Source organism: Heterocephalus glaber, unplaced genomic scaffold (genome assembly GCF_053883595.1).
Source record: "Heterocephalus glaber isolate CG9 unplaced genomic scaffold, H.glaber_assembly_v1.0 deba00001531, whole genome shotgun sequence".
Taxonomy (NCBI): Eukaryota; Metazoa; Chordata; class Mammalia; order Rodentia; family Bathyergidae; genus Heterocephalus; species Heterocephalus glaber.
The window spans coordinates 5,551,863-5,573,308 of NW_028258329.1; the positions used below are offsets into that span (position 1 = coordinate 5,551,863).

At 45.2% G+C, this 21,446-nt stretch overlaps 1 protein-coding gene across 4 annotated transcripts in view; it reads left to right on the forward strand.

The window, feature by feature from the left end:
- Pcsk6 (proprotein convertase subtilisin/kexin type 6) overlaps positions 1-21,446 on the forward strand; it is a 178,150-nt gene that overhangs the window by 73,127 nt on the left and 83,577 nt on the right. For all 4 annotated transcript variants that reach the window (XM_021264718.2, XM_087188500.1, XM_087188498.1 and 1 more), the window contains exons 7-8: positions 15,251-15,423; positions 21,020-21,232. In XM_021264718.2, coding sequence (XP_021120377.2) covers positions 15,251-15,423; positions 21,020-21,232 — 386 coding nt within the window. The remainder of the gene's footprint in view (positions 1-15,250; positions 15,424-21,019; positions 21,233-21,446) is intronic.

Sequence of the window (21,446 nt, forward strand, 5' to 3'; positions counted from 1 at the left end):
CAAAGGGAGAGAAATTTCATTGCACCTTTTGAAAAGAAAAGTATCAGAGAATTTGTGGACTTAATTTTAAATCACCACAGATGGGCTCCTAAAAATTTCACTACATAGTTATACAAATGGAATCATTTTGTTTACCAACTTTTCTTTATGAAATTTCACATTTCTTATAAGTTTTGTCACATAAAAATAATTAAATGAAAGAAGCATGGACCTGTACGAATTATAGCTTATGAAACAAACTCCCCCAGCCACTAGAACCCCCAGCCATATCTCCTTCATCTTCATCACCTGCACAGGGGAGGAATTACACATTCTCGGGAATCCATAGAGGGACGTGTTATTGTCATTGATTTCAGAGTGGAAACTGGGCTACACCTGTGTGTTTAACTGGGAGTCTCTAAATATTTCATTTTAGAGAAATTTTAAATTTTTATGAAGTTGTTGAGCTCCACATGGATGATTTGTGCTCTCCTTCTGTATGTAATATTTCCATTAAAATATGTTAAAATTTTTATGATGTCAAATATCTTCATCTTCCTTTATGACTCGGGTTTAGGATCTAGCTTAGCAAAGCCCAGGATAATAAATCAGTTCCCCTGTAGTTCCTCTAAAAAACTTAGGTTTAGAAAAATAGTTTATCTTAGGTTTTTATTGTTTTTGTCTTTTATTTTTAGTTTCTTAATCCATATGGAGTTTATTTCTATGAATAGTGAAAAGGAGAACTCTAGCTTCATTTCCCCTCAAGTTAATATTTGGTGATTTCCAGTTGGCACCCTTATCATCGGCTAGATTCCCTGTGTATGCTGAACGCTTCCTTATTTTTCATTATTCAATTTCTTTTTAAACCCAATAATACCACACTTTTAATTATTATAGTTTAGGAGAGGTTTTTGTTTTTTGATAACTGATAGGACAAATTTTTTTTCTTATGGTTCTTTTTCAAAATTTCTTGGCTATTTTCACACATTTTCTCTTTCAGATGAACTTGAGACTCTGCTTATCAAATTTCATTTAAAAATCCTTGGGATTTTTGATTGGGATTGCATGGAAATTATAGGTTAATTAGGGGAGAATTGACATCCTTACAATATTGAGTCTTCCCACCCAGGAACATGGTATGTTTTTATTTATTCAGGTCTTCTTTTATATCATTTTTAAAAACTTTATCACTTTCTCCATATTGATCTTATACACTTTTTATTAGGCTTATATCTAGTTTTGTTTTTTAAGGTTATGTTCATAATGGGTCATTACTGAAATGGAGACAGGAAAGCCATTGATTTTTGTGTGTTGATTTTTTGTTTCTAGGCACCTTATTAAATGCTATAGTTGCTATTGTTTGTCCTTTGATTCTTTTGGCCTTTCTAGATCATCATAAATAATAGCTACCTGTAAATATAATGGTAGCTTTACCTCTTTAATATTGATAACTCATTTCTTTTTCATGCTTTATTTCAATATATAAGGACTCCTGATGAATATTGAGTAATGGTGGTTTGTAGGTTCTGTTCTTTGATGTACATAGGAATGCTTCTAGTTTTATACCATTTATACATGTCTCCTGTAGATTTCCTATAGTTAGCCTTTAGTAAATTAAGGTAATATTTTTATAGTTCTGGATTTCTAAGAAGTTTGATCAGGAATGGATGTTGAATTTTTTACGTGTTCTTTTTTCTCAAAGCACCTATTTACAGAATTTTTTTTTTTTTTGGCTTTTACTGCTTAATCTGTTTTATGTAATAAATTGCACTAATAGACTTCATAACTTTGAAATAAATTTCTTTCATTCTTGGGATAAATTCTATTTGGTTATTAGTATTGTTCTTTCAGTGCAGCAGTGGGCAATAGTTTATGTATGGTTTTACATCTTTACTTATAAGGTAGATTGCACTGTGGTTTCTGTTTTTCCAGATGTCACTGTCTAAGTTAGGTATCAGAGTTACACTGGTCTTGTGGGGTGAGCTAGGAGACTTTCTGCCTTCTCCTGGACTCTGAAACAGTTCAGATGTGATGGACGCTGCCGCCCGCTTTGGGGAACGTCGGAGGAGCTGGGCTGTCTGCCTTACTGGATATGGTGGCTTCTTAAAGGACTAGATCTACTCAGGTTTTTTATTGCTCCTTGAGGAAATTTTGGTGATTAAATTTTCCTAGAAAATTATCCACTTTTCCCAAGTTTTCTAATATATGACACAAATTTAATGTGATATAATTTAAAAATATATCCTCCGTATGAATAGTAATGATCATTCCTAATCTTATTTATAACATCTCTCACTTTTCCCTTGATTAATAAAAAATTATTATTTTTATTAAATAGGTTTTTCCAGAGAACCAGGCTGCATTATTAAGTTTCCTTACTTTTTGTTTTAGAAATTTCTACTTTTCCTTTTTTTAAAAAAATCCCTTCAGCTTTTAAATTGTATTGTTTTTTCCTAGCTCCTTGAATGGAATTTTATCTAATTGTTTATTTTTAGCCTTTTATATGCCCTAATAAATTAATAAATTTTAAATAAATTGTATATATTCTCTTTAACATCTATCACTGGTTTAATTATACTACACTGTTTTTGCGCTTCATTCCTGAATACTTTATAATTTCATCTCCACCCCTCCCCCCAGCCACATTGGCAGTTGAACCCAGGGCCTTTACACTGACCTACATCCCTAGCCTTTTTTAATTTTGAGACAGGATCTCACTAAGTCACTAAGCTTCCCATGGTGGGCTCAAACTTGGAGTCCTCCTGCCTCAGCCTCCCAGACTGCTGGGATTACCACCTGCCTAGATGAGAATTTCTTTGTAGCCTAACATATATTTAGATATATCCCAATGAATGTTTGAAGAGTATTTTTATCCTATAGTTATTGAGTACAAGAATCTATATTTAAATTAGATGAGAGGTTACAACTGGTGGCCACGTTTGGCTAGCAGATGCATTTTGCTTGACCCACACAATAATTTTTTTTAAAATTTGAGCAAACATTTACAAATACAGAGATTTTAAATAAAAATATGGATTTGGACTTCTCTTGAAAAATCAGACTGTCGCTGAAAGGCACTTCCTGAACCTGCCACAGCCTTCATGGATCTCAGCGCTTGGTCCATTCACCCTGCCTGCCTGCTGCCTACAGCGCCCGCATTTGTCACCCATTGTTTGATCAAGCTGATTCAAAATTTCTGAAGTCTTTCTTATTCTTTGTCTACCTGGCCTGTTCCTGAGAAGGGATGTGGGTCTCCATGATAACTACAGATTTGTCAATTTCTTTCACTTTTTGCTATGTACATTTTAGAGTTGTGTTTTAAAGTACACAAAAGATATCTTTTCTGGTATAATGAATCTTTAATCAGTAGAAAAAGCCTCTCCTCACCTTTTTTTTTTTTGCTTTTAATTATACTTTGGCTGATAGCAATATTGCCACATCTGCTAAGTTATTTTATCACTTCATGTATTTTTCATCTTTTATTTTTAACATCAGTTTTGTAAATAGCATCCACCTGGATTTGTTTTTTTAGACACAAATGAAGAATCTTATTCACACATGTGCTGATTTCACTTATATTTGGACTTATTTCTGAGTTATATTTGATTTTCATATATATATATTTTATATATGGTTTCTTCTCTTTCTTTCTCATGGCTTGAAAGTTTCACATCCTATGTTTCTATTATCCTGAAGCACGTGTGTTTGAAGTTATATTTTTCTACTATATTTTAATACAGTACTTACCCCTTCTCCTGAGCAAATCAAGAACCTTGCCCTGGCTGCATGTTTCTTTGATTTCTTCTCTCCCTCACCACCTCCTGCAGAATTCAAGCTCCATATTACTTTTTAACAGTTTTACATTATGCATCAATATTTATGTGACCTTAGCTATAAAGGTCAAGGTTTTTCTTGTTGTTGTTGTTGCTTTGGTCACCATTGTTTCTTACCTCCATCTCATATGTGATTTTATTTTACTAGATTTCCTTGTATGCCAAATCATTCTTTAAAAGATTTTTTGAGTGTTTGCTATACATATAGATGGTTACATAGAGAGTGAACTTTTTGAGCCTTTTATAACTAATGTCTTTATTTTCTTCCCATAAAATTTACTGGGTTTAGCTTTTAAATTCAAAATAATTTTCATTAAGAATCTTAAAACATCAGTTCATGGTCTTTGGCATCTGGTGCTATTGACAAGGGGTCTTTCTCTGTCTGACAGTTTCCTTTGCTTCGAAGTGTACTTTATCTGATGATAATGGAGTTGTCCAAGCTCCGCATCAGCCTGGTTCCCATAGGTAGTGTTCTTTGGCCAAAAGAGAGCAGTGATTGTGTGAACGTTTTCCATCTTGCTAGGCTGCTCCTTTTCTGGTGCTTTAGTTAGTTGGTTTGGTTTGGTTTTTGTCTGCTCCCAGTGGTGTTTCTGGGGGCCCAGCCTCTTCATCTCCAGCTCTGAGACACATGAGACAAAAAACAAGACCGAAAGACTTCTCCACAGCTTACTCCTCAAGGCGCAAGGTCCTCAGCCAGTCTACTTCCTCTCTCCACCTTTCAGAGTTTTCTTAGGTTTGCTTCATGTACCATGTCCAGGGCTTTCCTTTCCCGAGCAGAGAAAATGGAGAGAGTTGCTTCTACTCTTTCTTCCTGGAAGCAGAAGTCCTCTGGTTGATTGTTAACAGATACTTTGTGATCTTGCCTATGTTGAGCATATCAATATTTTTTTCCATTAACTTTATTGGTACATTTTAGGTATGTCATACAGTTACATTCATCACTGGGATCTTGTACCTGTACATGATGTATCTTGGTTCTTATTTTTTTCCCCTTCCCCTGCCCTCCCTTCACCCCCTCCACGCTTCCCTACTTGCAAAGTCTTTGTTTCCATGTTTTTCCTTTTCTCATATTTTTTCTTTTCCCTTCTTTCCTTTCCCCTACCCCTCCCACTTCTCCTACTCCTTTAGATGTTTTCTTCCTATGAGTGTATCAATATTAACTTTGGAGGATTTTTTTCACTTGTCCTCTTCACCCTGTTTCTTTGGGTTCTTCTGATTTTTGCTTATACTGCTGTTTAATTGGATGCTTCTCTTTCTCCAAACTGCTTTTCCTCAAATATCTGCTGGTTCTTGATTTTCCACTCCTGCTGAGCTCATAGACCCTATCTGTGTGTGAGTGGTTGTGCAGTCTGATGGTTGGGGTCTTCCTGGGATGTGGGAGGATGGGGAACCTGTTCCTGGGCCTGTCCTCCTTCTGGGAGGATGGCGGGTGGACTCCCTATGCTTCCTGGCTCTCTGGCTGCTGCCCTCTCTCACTGCATTTGCCTCTGGACAAATCTTGCTGCCAATCACTGCTCAGCCCCGGGGGGAGGGGGGTGCAGCTGACTTCCCTGTGCCTGGCTCACACCAGGGCCCATCCCGGGCCTCATGCCCCTGCACACCAAGCCTTTCGGAATCACTGCACCCCAGCTGAAGACTCTCCTTCCAGGGAGCTGTGCCCCCTACCAGCTCATCCCATCTGCTTCTGTCTGTCAGAGTTCCTGAGAACACCTTGCCTGCTGCTTAAGATTTGCTGTTTTCCTTTTAAAGTTTATTTTTTGGGTTTTGGACTCTGAGCGAAGGTAGGCTACGTGCTTTGTTCACCTCTTTGATTCAGTCTCCTTGATATTTTTATTATGATGATGGTAACAGCCATTGCTGGCTGCTGCTAGCTGCAGATGCTGACACGAAGCCCTTAGAGTCCTTGCTGCATCTGATGCTCCCAGTGGTTCTGTGAGCTGGGTATTATCATAGCCACTTTACACCAGGGGAAACCAGTAGTCAGAGAGGTGAATTATCATGCCCAGGATCACACACCTGCAGGGAGGCAGAGTAAAGACATGAAATCGGCCTGTTGACCTGAAGGTGGACTTCCCCTTTGCAGTTGTAGCTTTCTGACATCAGGGATAGCGGTGACCCCACGAGGACAGCTGCCCCGGAGCCCAGGGACTGGAAGGAAAAGCAGAAGGGAAGCCTTCATGGTGTGCAAATACTATGTTGTTTTTCTTGGCAGAATTCATATTCCTTCCAAACATAACTTGGCCTTGCTTCTTTCTGCTGGCCTAAAAAATAATGATGATGGGAATAGCATAAGAAGGTAGTAACAGAGTAGCAGTCATCTTTCTGAGCCTCTTTGTTCATTTAAGAATTCTCTTTTTTTTTCTGTCTTTTTAAAATTTAATCTTAAAAAAAATGTTGCACTACCCATAGTTCTGCTCGCTTCCTGTATTGCTCCTTCCTCCCGGTCGCACCAGCTTCTGGCTGGCATGGGGGTGTTGTTCGGACTTAACTTCCCCTTTACTTCCCCTTCCCCTCAGCACCACCATCTGGGCAGCAGCGGCTCACCTACAAGGTGACCTCTGAGGTGAGCTCCCAGGCACAGGGCCCTTCCTGCTGGTGCCGGTGCAGGTGTGAGCCCGTCCTCTGCATCGGGCCTGGTGGCTCTGTGCCCCACCCCACATCCTCTGCCACAGGCTCCCTAGAGCCACAGGTGCCAACTGGGCCTGAGCCAGATCTGTTCCTCAGGGAAGCATCCACCGTACAGTGTGGGGAAAGTGAGTGAAGCTCTCACCTCTGTACTTCACAAGCGCCTAGCCTGTGGCAGGCTCCTCACTGATACCATTGCTTAACAGGAGTCGGACATGTTCCTGGTCGGGAGCGGTGTCCGGAGGCGCACGGAATTGTGGTACCACAGTTGTGGTACTGGCCTCTGGAAGTGCGAAGAGCATGCATCTTCTCAGGCCCTGTTTACTCATTTCTGGAAAGGAAAAGTAAACAGCAACAGCCTAATTTCTGTTGGTGTTTTTGCTGCATATTTTGATTGTGGAACTGAATCATATTTTTCCCTTCATAAACATGAAAATGTTAAGTACATAATCGCTAAATTAATCCGTGCCCATAAATTGGTTAATTACATTAATTCTGAATCACAGAATTCAGTCTCATTAGCATTTTCTTTAAGCAGTTTAGGCTTGTGAGCATTTTGGAGAACCGTTTAAGCCTCAGATTAATCTTCAAAGGCTCCAAGTACATTTTCAACTGCACTAGGATTTAAAATTCACTGGGAGGTTTGAGGGGATTTGGTGAATGTTAGGAGCCAGTGCCATCAGGGAATAGGGGTTCTACTTCCCTGTCCTTCACCCCCTCATTCTAATCAAAGGCCTCTGCCTATTGGCTCTGAGCACCCCTAGGCTTAGCAGGAACCATAGAAAGGAGGAGATGGACAAGAATTCTCCATAGCCCTTTGTTGTGTCTCTGATGGCCATTCCCTTGCCAGGCCACCCAGCTGCAGCTTTCCCCAGAGGACAGGTGAGGCTCACTTCCCAGTGCCAGGGGCTGAACAGATTGGGGTTTCGGAGATGTGCGTGAGAGATACAGATAGATGACGCATAGCCTCGGGAAGAGGGTACATTCAAGTCTAAGTGACAAGCTCTTGAGCGGCTGTATTAGCTTTCCCATTGTTGGTCACAATATCCTACACCCACAATTTAAGGAGGAGAAGTTTAATTTGGCTCATGTTTTAGGAAGATTCAGTCCATGATCGGCTGTCTCCAAAGCAGGAACATCATAGCGTACGTTCATGGCAGGACAAAGCTGTTTCGTTTATGGTGGCCAGGAAGAAGAGCCAGGAACAGTGCCAGAGAGGAAGAGGCCAGGGACCAGACGTAGACCCAAAGACCACACCTCCGTGACCCACCTAATTGTGCTCCATTAGTCAGTCCCAAGGCAGATCCCAAAGCCAGTCAAGTTGACATGCCACCCTAACCACCACAGTGGCCTTTCCTCATGGCAGTATTGTGTCTGATTTCCGCTGTCTTCTTCAAAGCCAGTTTAGGGCTTCTCTGTGTTGGCTTTCTCTGTCACAACCACAATCCTCTTGGGGTTTCTACTGTCCTCACTTGTGGTGTAAATATATGGGTGCTCCGTCTGGCCCAGAAGTATGCTCTTCTGTCCTTCATCCCAAGTTGCCAGCCCTCCCTGAATCGCCATTCACTTGACCCTGCTTCCAACTGGGGAGGCCATGGAAAACACAGAGCAGATGTCAGCTCTTAAGATGATGACTTAGGCTTTTCTTTCACCAATCCTTGCATAATCAACAGGACCTGATTATGAAAGAGAAATACAGTTTTCATTATTATTTAGGATCGGCAAGGCTGCCTGGTGAGGAGACACCTGCCGTGGCTGAAAAGGCAGTTTGTGACTCAGCTCCCAGGAGGACTGGGCACATCAGACCACATAGGGCATCACAGGGGAGCGTGAGGGTCAGCCAGGCACCAGAAAACAAGGGATGATGTGGGCAGGAGTATTTATTATGGTTTCCGTGGTAAAGGCATGGCTAAGCAGGGAGAGCCCAGGATTGACTGGTTTGGATAATTTCTGCCGGCCCTGGGGTAAAGGTGGTGTCTCCATCTGCCCTGGAGTGGTTAGGACCGAGGAATAGTGGCCAGGGCTGTGGGAGCCTATTAAGGAGTTGGATGGGGGCATAGTCTGAATTGGTCGGTTTGCATATAAAAGATGCACTCCTAGGCCAGTGTGTTCACTGGCCCTAGGGATTGGCTAGCCCTGGAAGCAACAGTCTTTACAGGGTTAACAAGACCCTGGATGTCAAAGCATGAGAATCTAGCAAATCAGGAGACAGTGAACACAAGGCCCCCGATGTAGGACAGGCCTCATCTTATGGGTGCAGGGCCTCATGGAAGGAGTCATGTCCCAGTTTGCTGCTGCATCACTGGCTGCAGCATCACTGGCTGCAGCTGCGTTTCTGCCCCAGAAGGAGACAATGGCTCCATTAGGAGATTAGGAGTGGAACAGGAAGCCGAGAGAGACAGCTTGGTGGTGATCCAGGGTGGGTCTCCACACACATGGTGTGACCACGGCAAACCTAGATGTGGCTTGACAGTGCAGTAGACCTCAGCTCCTGTGGTTCCTAGTACAAGACTGTCCTACAGGGCCATGTTTAGAGATTGGAGAGCTCCAGTACAGTCTTAGGTAGTAATGAGAGTTGGCAGAAATTTTTTTAGCTTTGTAGCATTTTAAAGAACTGTTGAAACTTTACTTGTCCCAGCATGGCTGCTCGTAGAACAGAATGTGCTATAGTTTTGCTGAAAAGGAAAGAACCTCCAACACAAACAATTCTCTGTGGATTTACTAAAATAAACTCAGGATTAATGAGCAAATTTGTTGGAGAGGCCTATTTGTCACACTCAGGAAGCAACAATCTAATTTTACTTGCTGCTGTTCGTGGCTTTTGCCATGCCATTCATTTGCTGAAGGCAAAATACATTACTTCTCAATGAACAAAAGTGGGCCTGGCGTGGCCTGCTCACCTGCCTCCCTCTAGACGTTGGCAACCCATGTGAGGTGGCTGACTTCTCCTATTGTGGGTGTGTGTTTGAGTGTGTTTGTGTGTGTGTGTGCACATGCACTTTCCCCTTTCCTTTTAAGATCGAGCTTCCTCAAAAGGTTTTCAAGGCTAATGCTCTGACTTCTGCTGTTTTAGAACTGACTGCAAGTTGATAGGTTTTCCTTGCCTTATGCAAGCCTGTTATTTGAAAAGTCAAGAAATAAATAAGAAACAAGGGAAGAAGAGGTAGGACAGGTCACTGTGAAAACTACCTTTGTTTTAACTTTAGCTAGAGACTTATACAACACTTCATTTCAGCAAGTTCTCCCAGGGCATTTAAAATATTATTGGGTTGGGCCAGGGATTTAGCTCAGTGGTTCTGCTGCTTGCCTCACAAGTCCAAGGACCCAAGTTCAATCCCCAGTACCAAAAATAAAATAAAATATTATTGGGTTTAGGCAGTTTAACAGGAATACACATATTATTGAAAGTGAGCCAAACCTGTCCGATTATTTCCTAGGAGGAGCTTCTTGAGGTACCTAGAATTGGCTGTTGGGACTTAGCCTTCAACGGCAATCTGACTTGTTCACCCAGACACAGAGTGCTCAGGTGCAGGAAAGTGAGCATTTTCTTTCTTTTCAAGACTCCTTCCACCTCATGCCCACGGACCCATCCTTAGAGTGAACTGGCCCAAGCATGTTTATCTCCCCACCGTGAGCTCTGAACCCAGCAGGCAAGAAAGCAATCCATTAGCAAGCTAACAACAGGGAGTTAATTTGCCGTCAAAATGACTTGTCCAAATTATTTTTTGTACCCAGCAATTTATAGTAAATGGGCCTTTCTTTTTTCATTAGAGAAATGACTGCTGTTTTTCTTTTCCTTGCATTTCCAGAGAGACGTTCACATTTAAAGCTAGTGTTGGAACAGCAGGTTTCTACTGAAAATATTTACCTTTTCTTTGTTGGCAACTTGTCGATGTTGGGGAAAATAGATGCTCCATTAAAGTCTAAATACATGATGCTTGCTTTCTCACACATCCATCATTCTTTTTCCAAAACTAAAAGCATTGTGGCAGGTGTTGGGAAATCATTCTGGTCTTATGTTTTTACATATTTTTGGATGTCTTCTGGCATCCTGTTCTTGTTCAAAAATAGGCATTTCACCTCATAACTTATATGAAAAGTCCTAAAATAGTAGGTTCAATTTCACCACTAGAACATCACAGTAAGTTTTGGCTGCCTATGTGGCCAGCAAGTGTCCCCTAGAAAGTACATTCATTGCTAAATGTAAATTCAGAAAGAAAACTACTTTTGTCTATCCAGCAGCACTGGATACCAGAATATATTAGTCTGTTTTCCATTGCCATAGTAAAATACCTGAGGTTGGATAACTTATAAAGAAAAGAGGCTTCTTTAGCTCGTAGTTTCAGAGCCTGATAGTCCCAACATCACAGTGCTGGCTCGGGCAACCCTTTCCCACACGACATCCTGGCACATAGGATCAAGCATTGCTAGAGGGAGAGATCATTCGGTGAAGCAAGAAGCCAGAGAGCAATAGGGACCAGCCTTGCTCCTTTATATCAACCCCCCCTCTCTCAGGAACTAACCAGGGTCCCACAAGAACTACCTTAGCCCCTCCTAACTGTAGCACAGCACCCCCAATGACCTAACCACCTCCCAACGGGCTCTCTTCTTTTGGGGGGGGTATCAGGAATCAAACACAGGGCCTTGTGGTTGCCAGGCAGGCACTGCACCACTGAGCTACATTCTTGGACCTAGGCTCCCTCTTAAAAGTTCCATCATCTGCCAGCATCACCTCACTGGGAACCCAGCTGCCCATCTGTGAACCCTGGCGGGGGGCACTCAAACCATATCTGAACCATAGCACAGAGCCTTAGCTTATATTTTCATTGATCTTCTCATGAAAGAGAGAAGGCCCAAGGTCATGCATATCCAAAATTCCTCCCAGGACTCTGGGCCTGGCTCTCTTCTCCCTACCGTGAGCTGCCTCAGTCATGTCACACCATCATCTCCCTGCATGGGCTCTTGGAGGTTTGTGGCTGAGTGGGCTGAGTGCTTGGGCCCAGCATCCTTGAAACAGACATGGAGACAGAAGTGCTGGACACAGACCAGAGACTGCAAGGACAGTGCCTCATGGCCACCCCGACTCCTTCTGTCTACCCACAGCTCCAAAAAAGAGAAAAGACAGTGAGCTGGTGTCACAGCCCATGTGGGCTGGGCAGAGTGACTCTGTCCTGACTGTAAAAGGAACCTTCCCAGGCCGGGGATTTAGCTCAGTGGCGTTGTGCCTGCCTTGCAAGCACAATGTCCTGAGTTTGATCCCCAGTACCGGGGGAAACAATTTTTTTTAAATAAATAAAAGGAACCTTCCCATTGGTGCCAACAAACCCAGGGAAGATTTGGCTCCATTATGTCTCCCTTGATCTTCAAAGGGAAATAAGCTCTTATTAGTAAAATTAAGAGCCTCTGTGGCAGTGGTTATGGCTGTGTAGTGTAGAGGGGTAGAGCATGTGTACAACATAGATGAGGCACTGGGTTCAGTATTCAGCAGAGAGAGGGAGAAAAAGAAAGTCTGCTTATCAAAAGATACCATAAAGCAAAAAGATAAGACGTAAACTGTGAGGTTTTTATAACATATATGGCCAGCAAAGGAGTGATTCCAAGTACAAGCAAAATGAAACAGTATATTACATAAACGTGCATACAATTGTATGGAGAGGATAATTTTTAAAAGGCCGTGGATGAATAACCCAAACCCCCAGCAGTTTCCTCTCAGAGGCCAGGGTTAATAAGAAGGTCACTAGAGGCCCCAGACGGTCACACCCTTGTCCTTGCATCGGCTAGAGGCTTCATGGGGTCTGTTATTTCGTCAGACTTTCTCACTAACATGTATGTGAATATCATCCTTCATAGATATCACACAGCATATCTTAGAAAGTCAAGGGGGAAATGGTTATGGTCATTACACCCATTTTTACAAATGGGGAAACTGAGGCTTGGTGAGGTCAAGCTAGCAGCTTCCTGTGTGCTAGGCAGTGTACCTGGATCCTCCTTTTTAGTCTGTTTGGCATGCCACAGAGACAGAAACTGTCATCGGTGCAATATACCGAAAACGGAGGCCTCGGGAGATGAGAGAACAGTCAAGGTCCCTTCCTGGTCACAGCTGGTGGCCATGGCAGGGCTTGACCCGTGGCATGCATGTTGCCGGAGAGAGCTCTGCTCCAGGGGCCTCCCCTCAGGAGCAGGTGACAAGGTCCCTAAACCGCTTGCCCTGTGGTCAGTGGTGCTTGGCCACTTGGTGCTTGGTGGTGTCTTCCCTGGGCCATCCTGCAACCAGGTAGCTGAGGTAATGAAGAGAGGGAATGGATGGAGAGCCAGAAGAGAAGGCAGATGGTGCTGAGGCTTTCCATTTATTCCTACTCCTCATTTTTAAGGCCATAAAACTATAAGAGATGGCTCTTCCTGTGACCTCTGCCTGCCACTTCCATGCCCACTTGGCTGGCACAACTTCATGGCTCTGGGCATGTTGTTGAACTCCTGATGTTAATTCTGAGTACAGGCTTTCACAGTAGGAGTTTCCAGTTAAGCTTGGTGTCCCCACTTAAGTGAAGAGCCAAGATACTTTACCCTACAACAGCCCTTCCATCCCCGGCTGCCACCACTAACTGCACCTCCCAGTGTCCCGAGGCCCCGCCACAGCGACTCCTGTGTTGTCTCTCCTGCTCCTGACTTGGGAACTTAGGGCAGATGTTAAGGGGAAAACCATAAGGAAAGCCAAACCTTCACAACTGAGTAGAATAGAAAGATTTACTACAGCTAAATCTTCTTCAAATGTCCCTGTAGGGAAGTTTCTTACCTTCCAAATCATAGTTTTATCATTTAAACTGTAACAGATCATTTAGTTATTTGCTTGTAATCCATGTGCTACCTTTTTTTTTTAACCTGTGTGCTACTGAGAGAGAAGATGGGTAAGAAAATTAGAAATGTATGTGTTAGGGATCTCTGCCCATCAGTTATCCATCAGAAGTGACAGCAAGATGTTCCTGAAATTAGTTTAAAATGATATGACAGTAAGGTTTAATTCATATAAAACAGTCTCTGAGCACCAAGGGAGGGTCTCTCCTCCCAGTCTCTTTCCTGCTTGAGTCCTAGCCTGTCTCTTTTAACCTCAGGGAAAGTCACTGTAGTTGTCCCATGGAATTTAGGAAGGATTGGCCCTAGGACCCGCCACAGAAACGAGACCCACGGATGCTCAAGCCCCTTATGTAAAATGGCGTAGTGTTTGATATAATCTCTACACATCCTCCTGGGTACTTTGAATCATTGCTAGGTGATTTATAATACCTAATACAATGTAGATGCTGTGTGAATAATTGTTCCACTGTATTGTTCAGGGAATAATGACAAGCAGAAAAATCAGTGCCTGTTCAGTACCAACATCACTTTTTTCTGAACATTTATGATATATGGTAAATTGAATCCTCAGATGCTAAACCCGTGCATATGGAGAACCAACTATATTTTGTTTGCTAAGGTCAGTTATATTCCAAGTTTCTGTTTCTGAGAACCCATTACATGTTGCTGTAGATCCTGGATATAAGTAAGTCCAGTATAGGTGAGGCAGAGGGACCCGTGCATGGTGAGGAGCCCAGAGAGAGGGCGCCTGGGTCTGGGGGCGAGGGAAGGGGTGTTGCAACCATTAACAACCATATCTTGAAAGAGTCGTTAATGGCACAAGGAAATATTCCATATAAAGTTCAGTTTTTTTAAAAAAAAAAAGATCTGGAAAGAAAGTAAAGTATATGTTGCAGGCAAAGAAGAATATTAGAAGAAAGTAACCAAAATATTATCATTTGTTATTCCTCTATTTCCCAAACTTTCATCAAAGAGCGGATATTAGTCTTACAATTGGAAAAGGCCCCTTCTCCATTATATCTTAAGTAACTCTGAGGTGAAGAGTTTATTTAGACCAAGTGCATGGCCATTACATGCAGAGCTGGGTCCTGTGTAAGAGGGAGCCCAGGGCCCTCTGAGAGGAGTGGCAAGGTTTTCCAAGGCTCGGAGGAGTCTGATTTTATGTATTGGCTGCCATTGCCCTCTGCTTCCCAGCTTCAAGCAGGAACCCCCAGCTTCCTTCTCTGGGTGAGGTGCGGTTGGGAGGGGCATCTACCAGGTGTAGAATGTGACCAGGAGTGGAGGCAAACACCGGACAGAGGTCCCCGGCTGGGACCACGGGTCCTGGGAGAGCTTTGTGAGCCCACTCACCCCTCTCCCTGAGGAAGCTGGACCTCCCACCTGAAAGAGCCCTCCTGGGAACATGGGACTGAACCCGGGTGGAGATGAGGCGGCAGCTGCCTCCAAGCTCCCCCCCTCCTCCATGGGCTAGGGCCCGGGCGCCTGTGTTCCAGGTTAAAGCTCACCGCGTGATTCATTACAAATTAGATGTAGGATGGACTCATACGGGAAAGGGAAATAAACATAAAGCCCAAACAGCTGGGCAAGTTGAAAATCTCTCTCCAGTTCTATTACAGCAGTGCATTTTTGGATAACAGCATGACGTCATGGTGCTGAGGGAAACCCTTTGAGTCCTCTCTTCTGGAGTACTGTAGTTGGTTTTCTTTAGTTTCCACCACACAACAGGAACACTTTGCCATGTGGTCTGCAGTGCTATTCTAATTCTTTCACATCAGCCAGCACAGAGAGGAGGAGCAAACTTTCCAAAACAAGGTGGCACTCCCTGTGGGGAGCCCAGGGGTGCTGCGTCCAGATCTAAGCTGCTCGGGGCTCCCCAGCCTTGCTGGTCACTGGGCCCAGGGTAGCCCCTGCTGTGCGCCCAGAATCACTGGCGCTGATGACAAGCTTCCCTGTGCTTTCAGGCATCCGCATGCTGGACGGCGATGTGACAGACGTGGTTGAGGCCAAGTCCCTGGGCATCCGACCCAACTACATCGACATTTACAGCGCCAGCTGGGGGCCAGATGATGACGGGAAGACAGTGGATGGACCCGGCCGACTGGCTAAACAGGCTTTCGAGCACGGCATTAAAAAGGTGTGAGTAACACAGGGTACAAGGGCGCTCATGGGGTGAGGATGACAGTGAATGTCTTTAACAGCTAAATATCAGAGCAACACCAGCCACAGCCCCAAGACAGGACTGGCAAAGAAGCGCTGCAGGGCCGGGGCCAGAGGGAGAGAGAAGTCACCTCAGGGCTCGGTGCAGTGGAAGGTGGCACCTGTTCCAGAGAGAGTCGACCTGGCCTTTGCTTGCCCAGCCCTCTCTGCCTTGGGGGCCTCCCATCCTGGCCAAGGGGTGTACAGGTGGGTGGGAGTCATATTACCTGCCCGTTCCCTGGACTCTGCAGCTGGAAAGGGTGTCCTTGGTCTCAGTCTACCTGCACACTTTAATGCCCAGCTGTAGAACTTTCTGTATCTGTCTCGGGCCATGTGGCTGATCCAGCACCCAGCTGCAGTAAGAAGCCACAGTCTGGACATCCCACCACCACCACCACCAGTACACAGCCCAGCAGAGTTGGAATTCCTGGGTAGAACCTCACCAGGGACAAAGCAGAGGACACATCCAAGAGGCTGGCTCTCCACTGAAGCGGGGGAGGCTGGTAGGCTCCTCCCAGGAGGCCCAGACACCGGCCGCTGTGCTCATCCAGGGCTTCGGGGCTCAGGAAGATGGGGGCTGGGGAGAAGGTGCCTGGAGATAAAGCAGTCCTTACCAGCGGGCGAGGTGGTGAGGCAGACTTCTACATGAGGACAGCCTCTTGGAGCAAGCAGACGGAGCTGTGGTCGGTGTCTGGGAGGCCTAGGAACCCCAAGAGCGTCAAGTGTGGCTGCTGAGTGCCGGTGGGGGTGCGGGGTTCCAGCAGGAAGTGTAGGCGTCCCTGACTTCCGCAGAGGAGCCAAGCCCATTTACTCATTTATATAATTTGTTTTTTGAATTCTGGTCATGATTTGCTCTTTCTGAGCAATGTTGCTTGCTTTTCTGGGTGCATTGAGTCTGTTTGCCATCTATGACTTTCTTCTCGAGGGATCGCGTATTTGCTCTCTGCAGGCCCCCGGCCTCACTGCCCTCTCTCCCACGGAGGCTCCCAAGTTCTCCGGCTCCTTAGACCTCTGGGACTTGGGCCTGCTCCCTGCCTCCACCTCTCTCCAGGCACACCCAGGCTGCTCCTCCTCTGGTGCACAGATGGACGGATGCTGCCCCCAAGTTGAGAGAAATCTTCCTCCTCCGTGAGGTCTCCTCCCAAATGCGCAGGGTGTGAATGGCTCAGAAACCACTGACCAAAAGAGCAGGGCGTCCATTCTTATATTCCTCAGAGCTCAGTGCTTACTCTGTGTAAGGAGAAAAAGAAAGGAGGGAGATAGTGTTAACTGCTTCTTTTATCTCCACGGCTTCCAAAAACCACAAAGGTGGCTTCCATAGACTGCTGAGCACCTGAATCGGGCTGTGTGCTGGAAGATGCAGGCATGGCCAAGTCAGCCACTGCCCGCAAGGGGCCGCTGAATAAATAAGTCACATCTTTCCATGACTCAACTCCCCTCCCACCCACTAGATCACTTGGATCACAGACTTGATGACAACTGAAACATCCTAGAAATTAAGCTGAATTTCGACTTCAGAGAGGGTGACTTGAGTTAAAGATGGCATTTTCTGCATGAAACGGATTGCTCCAAATGGTGTTAATGCTGAACATCTGGCATCGCTGTGAAATGATTTCTAAAGACACAGTGTCTTAGGAGGAGGCCTCCTGTGTCTGGACAAGGTAGTGATTGTTTTCAAGGGACTGTTTGAATTGTCCCCTTAGTTTTGTGTAGACAGAGCCTGTTCCAGACTTTGAAAAGCTGGAGCCACAGAGCAGAGATCTTTGCAGTCTGAATTCTGAGCAGCACTGGCTTCATCAAGCTGTCAGGGGGAATCAGGACTCACAGAGGGGACCATGTGGCTCCCCCTCAATCTTGTCATGGTTTCTTAAAATACTGAGGTCATTTTGTCTTTTTTCAGTTGTTCCAAAGTAAAATATGTCATATAGGGACCGTTAAATCGCAGCTGTCTAAAGCTGTCACGGAAAATCTTCCTAGAAATTTGATGATCTCAAACCAAACTACATTTCCCCATCTGGTTTTCCTCCATGCCACCCCATTTGTCACCTATGGTCTTTTTTCTATAAAATCTGACTTCATCTTTAGGAGATGATGTCGTCTGGCGGTGGGAGACTTTAGAAGCCATAATTTGGCACAGGGATCTGGTTAATGTTGGTCCTTCTGAAGCCTCACCCCTCACAGGGCTTGTCATTCACCAGGAGAGATTAAACACCACTGTGGCTAAAAACGCTGGCCTTGTCCAGTGCCTGGTGTTGGCAGCCCTCAGGACCAGTGCTTCTGAGCTCATGCACAAAGTCTCCACTCCCCAGGAAGGATACTAGCTATGCTTTGATGTGGTTGAGATTATATTTTACTGAATAGAAATGCAGGTTCATGCCTAGGCTTGATACGTCCCCTTTAGCTCTGTCCCATGGCTTTTCTGTGAAGCCACTGGAAGATCCATAGAGTGAATGTAAAGCTGTCTCCTCAAAGACAGCTAAAATACCCTTTTATATCTCAGATGTAGGAACCTCCTCTCCCTCTGTCCCATGGTCTCCTCCAGAAAACCATTTTTTTCCATTAAGTTTATTGGTACATTTTAGGTATAAAATACAGTTACATTCATCACTGGGATCTTGTACCATTACATGAGTCTCTTGGTTCTTATTTTTTTCCCCTTCCCCTGCCCTCCCTTCACCTTCTCCACCCTTCCCTATTTGCAAAGACTTTGTTTCCATGTTTTTCCTTTTCTCATATTTTTTCTTTTCCCTTCTTTCCTTTCCCCTACCCCTCCCACTTCCCCTGCTCCTTTAGACCTTTTCTTCCTATTTCACAGTATCAATTATACATTTTGATCCTTATTTACAGTTTTAGTCTTTAAAAAACCCCACAATCTTATAAATGTCCCCTTCAGTGTGCCCAGGCTAGCTATAACTCTTCAGTCCCATCCAATAAGATGCTCCTCATCTTCAGGTGAAGCCATAACTCATCTCCTCATCACTGCTAAGCAGTAAGGCAGAGCCCTTCTTTGTAGGTTGTTCCAGGGGTTTTACTTTCTCCTGACTCTGAATTGTAGAGATGGCATTTGCTTCTTAGCATCAGCCGCCCCAACAGAAAACCATCTTGAGAAGGTCAAGTCTGTTGACTCTTGAGGCCTGTGAGAAGGAATTGACCTAGCAGTCCGTATGCAGTGCCTGGCAGAAAGCCCCAAATCAGCAGGAGCTCCTTAGGTGGAACTGCAGGCCTGCCTGCCATAGTTCGGATCTGGTGCATCCTCCAAGGGCCTGTGTGAAACCCTTGGCCCCAGCTTGTGCTACTGGGAGGTGAAGATCTTCTAGTCACTGGGGGTGTTCCTTCAAAGGAGACAGTGGAGCCCCACCTCTCCCTCCCTTTTCTCTCTTTCATTCCTGGCCATGAGATGAATATGCTTTCTGCCACAGGCCCAGAGCAATGAGGCCAATCAGTGATGGACTGAATCCTCCAATACTGTGAGCCAAAAGAATCCTCTTCTCTTTACAAGTTAATTATCGCCAAGTGTTTGTTACAGTAACAGAAAGGTGACTAAGACAGAACCTCAGCCTGCTAGGTCCAAGCCTGCATTGTCACGGATCCCCAGGTGACTCAGCTGCGTGTATGTTCAAGTTTGGGGAGCACTATTTTAAGGCATCCTCTGTGCTACTGGAACAGTAGGGTTGCTGCTCCACTTTGCAAAGTGCCAACATTTTATAAATGGTTTTGAATAGGGTGGGGAGTTCAGAGTGGCAGCATCTTAGGAAGAATTCTTAAATGAAATAAAGATGGGCTTCTTTGGGTTAAACACCTTTTTATTTGGATTTTAGTTGCTTGAAACTAACTTCGGATTAATCTTCTCCAACAAGTAATTATAGTCCTGCTTTGCTTAATGACAGGACATGTTCTGAGAGATGTATTGTTAGGCAGTTTCATCATTGTGTGAATGTGACAGAGAGTACTGACACAGACCTAGATGGTATAGCCATGGTCTTAGATGTGGTCCAGCATTGATTGAAACATTCTTATGTGATACATAACTGTAATCACATGAACACACCTATTTCCTTGGTATTTTATACCTTTCTTCCAGAAGTTAACTTTTTGGTAAAGTTCAGTAACCTTTTTGGTGAGCTCCTGGCTAACCAGACAAGCCCACCTTAGAGATGCAGAAAGCAGAGTGAATGAGGCAGCTGGAGGCAGCAGACTGAGCACCAGGATCCTGCCTGTGGGCTCTGCTGAGAGCCTCGGTTTGGAACTGGAGTCCCCTTGGCCTATAGCAGGGACGGCGAATCTTGTAGAGTTTTCAGTGGTAACAAACAGCCTGCTGCAGCATGCTGTTCACCACTACTGGCCTGTAGAGTGGAATGGCATGGGCTGACAGAGCAGGTGGGTCCCCTCCGCCGTGGGGAGCTTGAATTCTAAGGGTGAGTGTATACATCCACTCAGCAGCTGGGCTTCAAATCCACTTGACAGAGAGAGGTTGCAGGCTTAGGTTGAAAAGTATCATTGAATCCACCCATTGTTGGGCCTGAGTATCTGTTTCCTCCCACATGTTCGGAAGGGAGGGTCCTCAGTAAAGATGCAGATGGCTAGAAGCCTGATGTGTCCGGTTTCACTTGGAGATGGATGCTGGCACCACGCTCAGGCTGGCTGTGTGCTACCGACAGGTCCAGCCAATTGGACTGCATTGGTCAGTCTGCTGTATTAGCTAATCATTAGCTAGTGTTTGTGGCTGGAATGACCCTCAGTTTGGTCAGAAATCATTGATCCCGTGAGATCAGTGGTCTCAGAACGGAGCCACAGGAACCTGCACTGACCCGCCACAATCTTTCACAGGCTTCTCTTCATGCATATGTTCTTAACAATGAAAACTGCGACACATGAGTGAAGCCACCACCAGCACTGGTGCTGACATTCTGACCTCCCCAGTGCTGACCCACGGTGGGGATCCCAAGGACCCTTACAGGCAGCCACCAGCATTCTGGGCCATAAGCCTTCCTTACCCATCAGTCTTCACCCAGAATTCATGATCTGATCCTTCTTGCAAAATTAGCTTACTCTACAAGAAAAATACTTCTTCAGCTATGTTTTTTAGGAAAATCCCTTCTTTTTCCCACAAAACCAGCTCCTTCAGCCCAGAAAAATCAAAGTTATAAATTCTGCCATCATCCATAATCTCAGTGTTACTTGTAGCCCTCACAGTGTCTTTGATCCTCTGCTATTCTGGTGGAAATTAGAGGCACCGGTCTGAAATGGAGCAGCTTGTGTTAGGGCCCTGGATTTCCCCCTGAAGAACAGAGGGGGTCTTTCTAGTATTTCTGCTCCTGTGCAGTCCTGGGATTCTGCAGTTTTAAGGCTGTTGCCCCAGGCAAAATCACCCCATTAAAATCAGATCAGAACCCTGTCAGGCTTTGAGATGGTCTCAGTGCATCCTTCCTAGCCCCTTGGGAGGGACATTCAAGGTGATTCTGCAGCTGCACGGGAGACCTGCCCCACGGGGCTCTGGCTGCAGTGGCTGATGTCTTGTTCTTGCTCCCATCTAGGGCCGGCAGGGCCTGGGCTCCATTTTCGTCTGGGCCTCCGGGAATGGTGGGAGAGAAGGGGACTATTGCTCCTGTGATGGCTACACCAACAGCATCTACACCATCTCCGTGAGCAGCACCACTGAGAATGGCTACAAGCCCTGGTACCTGGAGGAGTGCGCCTCCACCCTGGCCACCACCTACAGCAGCGGGGCCTTCTATGAGCGGAAAATTGTGAGTGCCGGCGCGTTGGAGGGTTTATGGCATGTGCCTCAGCCCTCTGGGGAGGAACCCTGTTCCCTAATGACGAGTTAGGTTGAGATCAGATTGTGCTGGGTCGCAGCTCCCAGCCTCAGCCTTCAGGGAGCCATCCAAGCCTCGAGCTCAACCCCAGGCCCTTGGCAGCCTGCCTCAGACCCTGCCTTGCTCATCTGTGCCCAGAAATGCC